This window comes from Sinocyclocheilus rhinocerous, unplaced genomic scaffold (assembly GCF_001515625.1).
Source record: "Sinocyclocheilus rhinocerous isolate Xijiao unplaced genomic scaffold, SAMN03320098_v1.1 scaffold874, whole genome shotgun sequence".
NCBI classification, from domain to species: Eukaryota; Metazoa; Chordata; class Actinopteri; order Cypriniformes; family Cyprinidae; genus Sinocyclocheilus; species Sinocyclocheilus rhinocerous.
Window position 1 is genome coordinate 102964 of NW_015658511.1, and position 10234 is coordinate 113197.

Here is a 10234-nt window from a genome sequence, read left to right on the forward strand (position 1 = left end):
AATAATGGCTGAGAGAAAATAATAAATAAAAAGAGTGCTGCTGTGAGTGCAGGCAGTCTAGGGACAGCATCCATATTTCAACCCAGTGGAATGACAACACCGGCCCTCGCGGCCAAAAAATCTTCCCGGTGCTCCCGATTAGCCAATCCAGGCCTGGGTGCAGCTGTCAGTCATTCTCCGCTCAGTATTCAAGCAGCACGTCACGATCAGTTATGACAGTCAGCACGGTAAAACTCTCTCTCTATATTCCCATTATAATACTTTAAGTTTAAGGAAGGAAGGAATTATCACAAACAGAAGCATCAGGTGAGCAAGCTAGTGAAACGTTGCACGCGCAAAAGAGAAGGTCTGCACACATCCAAAAACTTATTTTAAACGCAAAATTGATTTTCGTGCGCTCGAAATACTTTTTTCTTTGCGAAACGAACGTTTTCTCCACAAAACTCAGATCGCGCGCGTGCAAAATGCACTTTCGTGCACTCAAAATATGATCTTTCGCACGCAGAATTGTGGCAGAAATGTAATCCCATAGTCTTAAAGCCTTCTCTTAAACGGCTACTTCACGAATAAAACAATGATTTGCACAAAAAGAATGATTAATTATCGATTGAGAATTTGTTATTGATATAGTCTAGTGAAAATAGTAATAATGGCTGCGAGAAAATAATAAATAAAAAGAGTGCTGCTGTGAGTGCAGGCAGTCTAGGGACAGCATCCATATTTCAACCCAGTGGAATGACAACACACCGGCCCTCGCGGCCAAAAAAGCAGTGAAAGAAGTCTCTTCTACTCATCAAAGCTGCATTTATTTAAACAGAAATACAGTAAATAGTAAAATTTTGAAATATTTCAATTTAAATATTAGTTTTCTGACTGTAGTTTAAAATTTAATTTAAATTTTCAGCATCATTCCTCCAGTCTTCAGTGTCACATGATCCTTCAGAAATCATTCTAATATGCTGATTTGCGGCTCAAGAAACATTTCTGATTATTAGCAATGTTGAAAATGGTTAATTTTTCAGAAATCTTTGAATAGAAGGTTCAAAAGAACAGCATTTATTTGAAATCATTATTTTGTAACATTATAAATGTCTTTACTGTCACTTTTGATCAATTTAATCTTTTTTAATCAATTTAAATTCAATTTTCTTAAAAAAAAAAAACTTTTGAACTGTAGTTTCTTTTTTTGTGTGCTTAAAAAGTTAGGGGCAAATCCTTAAAAACATGTCATTAAAAACAGTAATAAATATTTTTATTAATAATATTTTTTTATTTGATATAATATACATTCTAGAAATATTATTTAGGTTCACATTATGCATTCATGCAAGGTCTTTATGTGAACCTTATTAATTTGTAAAATTCTCAAATTATGTATAATCAATTATATTCTACCTATATGCATTTATATAGTTGTATAACTGTAAACAATATATAATGTTTGTGCGCATATCTATGTATAAACAATTACTAAAATTCAAAAATTATTTATAAGCCATTTTATCAATCATTATTTGCTTTGTAACATTAAAATAATGAAATATTACTTAACACACACAGACACAGAGGCCAAACCTTTGAACTGCACTGTATATCTTGATTTTGCTTATGCTTGAAAAACAACAACTTTGGAATGTGCAAGTGATGGAGTTGGGCGGTCATGTTGTGTGTGGTGTTGCAGGAGTCCATACGCTGGCTGGAGGATGAGAAGGTTCTTCTGGAGATGACCGAGGAAGTTGATTATGATGTGGAATCTTTTGCCACTCAGCTTGAGCAAATCCTGGATCAGAAGATTGATGTGTTGACCGAGCTCAGAGGTCAGTGTGTTCACAGTCGTCCTCCAAGAACCTGTAAATAACTAAGTCTATGATGTCACAGTTTTAAATGTGATGCATATTAATTAGAAAATGGAAATTAAGTTTATTTTTAGAACATTATTTTTTTTATTTTTTTTTTTATTAACATTTTCTCCAAAAACAAAAAAAAATTCTGTAGTGTAAATTCATTTTCAATTTAATGAAGTGATGTTTATTATAATACATGATTTAAAATTTTTTTAACTTTTATTCAAAATTTAGAATTTTAAATGTTAATCTAAAATGTCATAATACAAAAATGTTTTATTATATACTTTATATGCATAGATTTTTTATATTACAAACATTTTTTATTCTAGAAATTATAGAATATATAAATTAACATTATATTAATATTTAGATTCTTTATTATTTGTAAGATTAAAAAATAATTAGCCATTTATTATAATACATTATTGTATTATATTTTTTTACATTATTGACACTGCCATTTAAAATTGTCTATTTAATTAAAAATGTAAGTAATGTCATAATACAAAACTAATAGTTTTAAAATAACTTTATGTATAGCTTTTTCTTATGTAAACATTTTTTTTCACAGAATTGTAATGAGTTTAATAAATGAATATATAATTAATATTTAGATTCTTTATTATTTGTAAGATTAAAAAATAATTAGCCATTTATTATAATACATTATTGTATTATATTTTTTTACATTATTGACACTGCCATTTAAAATTGTCTATTTAATTAAAAATGTAAGTAATGTCATAATACAAAACTAATAGTTTTAAAATAACTTTATGTATAGCTTTTTCTTATGTAAACATTTTTTTTCACAGAATTGTAATGAGTTTATTAATTTTCACAAATTGTAATATGTAATAAATAGAATATTTATATTCCAAAAATTATAGAATGTAAAATGTATATATTAGTAATATATAAAATAATGTTTATAAACATTATTAGTATTTAAATTACTTATTTTATTATTTATATAAAATGTAATCGATTACATTTTATGTGCTCATTTTTATTTTTATAAACTATATTAATATTTTCACAAGAATTTAATAGTGGAATGCAAGAGTTTTATATATAGTAATAATATAAATCTATTTTTTATTCATTTTAAGTGTGTGTGTGTATAATGACTTGTAGCATTACCATTGGTTATATTATTTATAAAAACAGGGCTCGCAAAATTTCTAAATCCCTGGTAGTCCTTCGGGCAGGTACTCTTCAGATTTTGGTAGCCCGAAAATTAATTTAACTAGCCCCAAAAAAAACAAAAAAAAAACAAAACTTTTTTTTTTTTCAAATATAGAAAATCAGATAGGAGTTTAAATGTCAAATCAAAAATATTTTCAATACACAAATATGAAGGAAGGAATTTTATTTCACTATTTACAGGGTATCTGCAGAATTTTTAAAAATAAATTTAAGGCGATTTATGACCCATTTTAAGAGCTGCACAAGTAAAATGAACACAGTATGAGTGGGGTTGGACTGTGGTAACACAGTACTGAGCCATAAAATTACATGATTTACAGTTCAGATACAGGTTTTCACAAAAACAAAAATCTTATACAACAGCATTTCACCCTTTAGACTATTTTTATGAAAAAGGATAAATCAAGCATATAAACTGTCCATTTAAAATGTATAAATATTACGGTCTTAATTTAGATTTTTAGAAGGCACATTAACTTCTTTCTCATTTACAACTCTGTGTTTGCTGCGTAAAGAGTTGATATTTGCATTGATCTGACCATAAACGGCAAGAAAGGCTTATTGGAAATGCAAATTCATTCTCTGCCACGAGGTGGCGCTTTAAGGCCCGTTCACACCAAGCAAGATAACTATAAAGATAACGATAAATATATAGTTCTAAAAATCTGATAGGTGATACATTTGGTAGCCCGACTGGAAAACACAATAGCCCCGGGACGTCGGGCTAGCGATTTTGCGAGCCCTGAAATAATACAAATTATGGTCATTAAAATACTTCATACTAAATATTTATAATTTGTTAAATTCTACAATTATTTAGAATCAATTATCTATTTACATAAAACATTTTATTTTTTTCTATTAAACAATGAAGGGACTTAAAATAGACTTCAGTTTCTTTAAACAAAATAAACCCTTCTGATTTGGGGCTGAAATATAATCTGCACACTTCATAGACAGTTTCACTTATTTTTATGTTTTGTCTGATTGAATCTCAGGCAACAGTATGACAAATATCATCATTCTTGCGTCTCGTATGAAGTTGTTTTCCTTCATGTCAAATCAAATGCTTTGTCAACAGTGTGACACAGTAAATTGTGTTTGGTTTCAGATAAAGTGAAGTCTTTCCGCTCGGCTCTTCAGGAAGAGGAACAGGCCAGTCAGCAGATCAACCCCAAACGCCCGCGAGCCCTGTAGCCACACAGCACCAGCAGAACAATCCCATCAGCCCTCATCTCACCAGTGTATCTACATGTGTAACCTGTACGTGATGTGATGCTTTCTTTCATCCGACAAAAGCACATTTTAACTGGATGGATGATTTGAGTTCTTACTAAACTGAATGAGGATAGAGTTTAAGGCCATGAGAGGGCATACAGTGAGCTAATGCATGAACAAACCAGCTCTGCATCATCTGACTGGACCGTATGTGTGTGTGTGTGAGAATCCTGTAAATATGTCATTGACTCATTCATGCTTTTCAGATGTATATATACTGCTCATTTACTTCCATAACAGTTTGCCAGATATTGAAATGTGATTTATAGCGTCCCAATGGAAAAGAGCAGATACAGTCTAGAAATAGTCACAATTAGGGATGCACTGATATAGACATTTCGACCACTTATTTTTATGACTACTAATTAAGGAAACTTGTTTCCAACACAGGATGACAAAATAAAGGTGCTTCATTGTTTTTGGGATGAAAAACATAATCTCACAAGTCTGCTATATATATATATATATATATCTCAAAATCCAGTTTTTTTTTCTTCTCAGAATCATGAGACAAACTCAGAATTCTGACGTTCTCACAATTCTGAGATTTATATCTCGCAATTCTGTACTTTTTAATTATGCAGAATAAAAATAAATAAAAACGGTAATTGCAACTTCTCACAGTTCTGATTTTTCTCCACTGCAATTGCGAGTTTCTCACAATCAGGACTTTTCTTTTCTGAATTGTTCCGAATTCTGTTTATATCTCGCAATTCTGAGTTGAAACTTGCAATTCTGACTTCTCAGAATTGGTAAAAAAACCAGAAAGAACTGTGGGATAAAAAGTCGCAATTACCATTTTTATTTTTTAATGCTGTGATGGAAACAAACTTCTATTGCTAACCAGTCTGTAATGTTTTTTTTTTTTAATCTCTGGTGCTCTTAGGTAATTTTTCAAAACATAATCTCACAAGTCTGCTATATATATATATATATATATCTCAAAATCCAGTTTTTTTTTCTTCTCAGAATCATGAGACAAACTCAGAATTCTGACGTTCTCACAATTCTGAGATTTATATCTCGCAATTCTGTACTTTTTAATTATGCAAAATAAAAAAAAATAAAAACGGTAATTGCAACTTCTCACAGTTCTAATTTTTCTCCACTGCAATTGCGAGTTTCTCACAATCAGGACTTTTCTTTTCTGAATTGTTCCGAATTCTGTTTATATCTCGCAATTCTGAGTTGAAACTTGCAATTCTGACTTCTCAGAATTGGTAAAAAAACCAGAAAGAACTGTGGGATAAAAAGTCGCAATTACCATTTTTATTTTTTAATGCTGTGATGGAAACAAACTTCTATTGCTAACCAGTCTGTAATGTTTTTTTTTTTTAATCTCTGGTGCTCTTAGGTAATTTTTCACAGAAAAATGTATTTTTTAACCAAAATCTGGATGGTACAAAACTTGAAGGTTTTGCTACTTGCTACGTGAACACAGAAAAAAAAAACGGACTAAAAAACTGACTGGTTAAATGGTCCTGATAAAAAAGTCACGCGTGCACGGTTTGCCAACTAACGGGAAATAAATTATCTAGTGTAAAAGTTTGGTAGTGCGCCCAAATAAAATTCTACTGAAAGCTCTTTTTTTTTGTGATATCAACTTCAATTTTGGAAACCAACTTTAAATTTATGACTTTTTTTCTTTTAAGAATAAAATGTTTTGGACAATATATTTCATATAAAATGTAAAAAAAAAAAAATTTTGTGCATTTTTCATAAACTTCTATTTCTTTTCTTTTTTTATACTTTTTTATGCTCCAAAGAATTCATGATTTAAGACAGTTTAAGGTCTATACTTTTTATAAGTGGTTAAAAGACAAATGGATGAACTGTTCCATAAATTTTAGTACCATAAAATAAAATAAAAACTTAACATAGTACACTAACATAATTAAAAATAATACAAATTCAGTCATTTTTCACTGACATGTGAGGAGCACCAGAGAATTAAATGAAAACACACTGGGGGTCATTTATGAAGCTCAAACATGACAATTATTTTGAATAAATTGTTATATATAATGCTTCATGTGAAAGGCATAAAAATATACAAGTGGGAAATACTGTATAAGAAAATTTGGGGGCCCCATATTGATTGTATTGAAAATTGTATTGGCCCATATTGATATAGTCAGATATATACTGTGCATCCCTAGTTACAGTAGAAGTTGCATGACTGCAATACAGATGATCTCTATTGAGACCTACAGAAACTGCTGAATTTAATAACTCATGTAGCAGTGAGACAATACATTACTTTTTTTTTTTTGATTGCCAGTAAGAGCCTTTACTGTAACAAAAAACAAATGCAGGCCTTATTACACCAACTTCACAATAAACTGATAGATTTCCATGAAAGAACCGTATCAGTGAACAAACTAATCATGCTAATTCAGCTGAGATGAACAGGCCAGAGAAGCTCAGATATATTCAAGGCAGGGTATGTGATTTTTCAAAAACACTTTAGAAAACTGATTCGGGCCGAATCGCAAAACAAACTTGTAGCCAATCAGCAATAAGGGGCGACGATTTTGTTACCATACAGTGTTTTGTTTACATTTTGAGGAATATGTAAAAGTGGTCATTATAACATTCAGGCTACAGTCTCATTTAAAAAAAAAAAAAAAGCTATTTATTAAAGCATCAGTGTTTTTTTTAAATGTTGCCCATCAATGCTTGAATGATTTTGTTCCCGTCTCATCTGAAGAGTTTGTGTGATGAGGGGAATCTGGATCTGTATAGGACTCGGTGTTTCAATGTATTGCGTTGCTAAAATAAAGAGCCATTTGAAGACGTCATTCTTCTGGTATTATTATTCAGAAAACTAAAACGAAAACTTGTTTTTGAGAAAATGTCCTCTAAAAAATCTAAATAATTTTCAGATCTTTTGACAACTAGGGAATTAATTTAAACATTAAGTAAGCACAGTGCCAAGGAGAAAAAAAAAAAGCCTTCTAAAACTAAGTTGTGACTAATGAAACATTGTATGTAAATAATTTTTTCACTTGTGATTCATTAAAAACATTAATTTGACAATGAAACGCCACTAATTATATCTTTATAATTATACTTAAAACTAGTGCTGTCAAATCGATTAATCAACATTAATTGCATCCAAAATAACAAAATTTTCCTTAAAATGTATTTTAATAAAAATTTTATTTTAATTGAAGATGTCAACATTGCAACACTGTGAATGCCAATTCTTAATTAATTCATTTTAATTGACTTAATTATCCTACAGGTTTTTATGACAGCAAAGATATCTGAAATGTACATCTAAATATAAAAAAATAACCCCATTAATTACAATAAGTATTAAATTAAAAATAACACTAACACTAACAACATGCCACTTGGGTTCTTCTGTGTCAATTCTAGGGGCCCATCTTATCCCAAGGGTCTACTTTTAGCTTTTTACTTAATGAAAACTTGAACTTTTACTTTTAAGACATAAAAACGTTGATATTCCACATAATATGGTATCATAGATTAGGCAAGGCAAGGCAAGGCAAGTTTATTTGTATAGCACATTTCATACACAATGGTAATTCAAAGTGCTTTACATAAAAGAAAAGAAAAATTACTATTATATAGAGAGATAGAATTAGATCAATGAACCTCAAAACTGTTTAGATTACTAAACTTGTCTTAATGTCACAAATGTTGATATTCAGATGAAACGATTTAAACGAATTAAAAATAGCGTTGCCATTCAGATTTTGTGCTGTCTATGGTTACGGTGGGATCAAATTTAGCACTCTTACAGAAATATAATATTTTGCAATTATTTAAATCTGACTCATTTTCAAAATGTTTGTAGTAAATCAACATCTCAGGAAAATGTTATTGGGTTTTTAAATCAGAATATGACTTTTTGCTACAAAACGAGGCATCAATTTTATGTCTTCTGTAGAGGACATCAAGTCAATAGGGGAAGAAATTATAGATCAATATCCCTATGAAATGACAAATTCTTATGAAAATGTTGCCAAGTTATTACTTCCATAATTACACTTCTTTTTTCATTACATGCTGCCCCAAGAACACATTAATATACAAATTAGTTACAATGTATTGATACACTGCATAGAAAGGGAATACCAAGTTATGGAGATTTTACACGAATATTGCATCAAGTAAAATCGGATATTAAAGGGATAGTTCACATAAAAATTAAAATTCTGTCATTAATTACCCTCATGTCGTTCCAAAACTGTAAGACCTCCCTTCGTCTTCGGAAACACAAGATATTTTTGATGAATTCTGAGAGCTCTTCGACGGCAATGTAATTACCACAATCAAGGTCCAGAAACGTTGTAAGAACATCGGTAAAATAATCCATGTGACATCAGGGGTTCAACCGTAATTTTACGAAGCTACGAGAATACTTTTTGTGCGCAAAGAAAACAAAAAAAAACTATTCAACAATTTGTCTCCTCCGCGTCACCCTGGTGCCATTTTGGAGAATTTCACATACGTAAACAACGTATGCTGTTCTGTGTCAGCTGCCGCGTGTTGAATAAATTCAATTTATTCAATTGTTGAATAAAGTCATTGTTTTTATTTTTTTTGCGCACAAAAAGTATTCTCGTAGCTTCGTAAAGTTACGGTTGAACCCCTGATGTCACATGGATTATTTTACAGATCTCCTTACTAGGGCTGCACGATAAATCAAAAATGAAATCGAAATTGCGATTAGACAGATTGTCATGCGTATCTTTCAGTGAAGCACGGTTTCTACGGGAAAAGATACTAGTCATTTTCCAGGACAGTATTCATTATCCATTGTAACCTGAAAACACAATGCGTAATTTAAAATGCAGATAAAAAAACAATACGTTAGATTCTTTCATATTAATTGTGCCCTATTTTTTACAGACTTTAGCAGACTGTAGCATACTAACTAACTACTAATACACTGCTTAAAGCATAATTGAGAATGTGTAGTATTACTAGTTTACTAGCTATTAAAAAAACGATATGGAAAAAGAAAAAAAAGGAACCACCTCCCCCATTTCTAATACCATGTGTGGAAGTGAAAAGTGGAAGAAGAAAAGAAAACGAAAAGGGTGTTGTATAAGAACATCCCTTTAACTCCTGACAGCTGACCCCAGACACCAGAACACATTTTTTTAAATATATATTTTTTCAAAGACATGTAATATTTCTCACTTTTTAGTTGGGTAATTTTGGAGGGATTTACAATATTTTTTTTGTTATTATTCATTTTCATGTTTTTTCTCCAGTTGTTTATGCTCCAAATTAAAAAAAAATTTTTTTTAAAAATCACAAAATTTTTATTTTAGTTCTCGGGAGGATATGAAATCATGGGCGCCAAGCAAAATAACGCAAATATGCGACAATGACATATAGTTACATAAAAGAGTTCTATGCTAGTCGCCAACAAACCAGCTTCAGACTAACAGCTTACTGACACTCAAAACTATCCTGTCACTACAGATGAAACAACAGTCTATTCCCGGTAGTGTGGGAAGTGAAACAGCAAAACCAATGCTACTCACGTGTCGAGCAGAAAACGGTGTCTCCAGCGCTGCATAGCATTTCCAGTCCTAATGCGGCTCCGAGCTCTAGCCTGATCGTAACCAAGCAGCAACCTCCCGCTCTCTCTCGTGAAGCCAACACGGAAGTGACTTAAACTGTAATTCGTCAACTGGTCGCTAGAGGCTGGCTGCAAAAGGGAGTCAGTCCCTTAGACTCCCCACGTTAAAATGCCCAACTTTACAGCAGAAAAAAACATGTTTACAGTCTGGTTCAAACAGTTATTTTGGTCTATATAGCTAATTTTGCCCTTCATGACAACTGTGAGGGGGGTGAATTTTTTTAATAACTCATCCGTTTAAACTACATTAAGCCTTAAAGTTCTGCATAATTAA

General features: G+C 31.2%; 2 protein-coding genes across 2 annotated transcripts in view; one reads left to right on the plus strand and one right to left on the minus strand.

Moving 5' to 3' along the window:
• The window catches only part of LOC107722321 (kinesin-like protein KIF2A), a 22500-nt gene extending 17729 nt beyond the window's left edge, over window positions 1-4771 (plus strand). Inside the window, exons 17-18 of the mRNA XM_016530633.1 lie at window positions 1682-1817; window positions 4168-4771. Of these exons, the coding sequence (XP_016386119.1) occupies window positions 1682-1817; window positions 4168-4253 (222 nt within the window). The 3' untranslated portion in view covers window positions 4254-4771. The remainder of the gene's footprint in view (window positions 1-1681; window positions 1818-4167) is intronic.
• Window positions 4772-5785: 1014 nt separating this feature from the next.
• Window positions 5786-10234, minus strand: part of pitpnm2 (phosphatidylinositol transfer protein, membrane-associated 2) — an 89138-nt gene continuing 84689 nt past the window's right edge. The window contains exon 29 of the transcript XR_001637800.1: window positions 5786-5797. The gene's annotated coding sequence lies outside the window, so the exon portion shown is untranslated. The remainder of the gene's footprint in view (window positions 5798-10234) is intronic.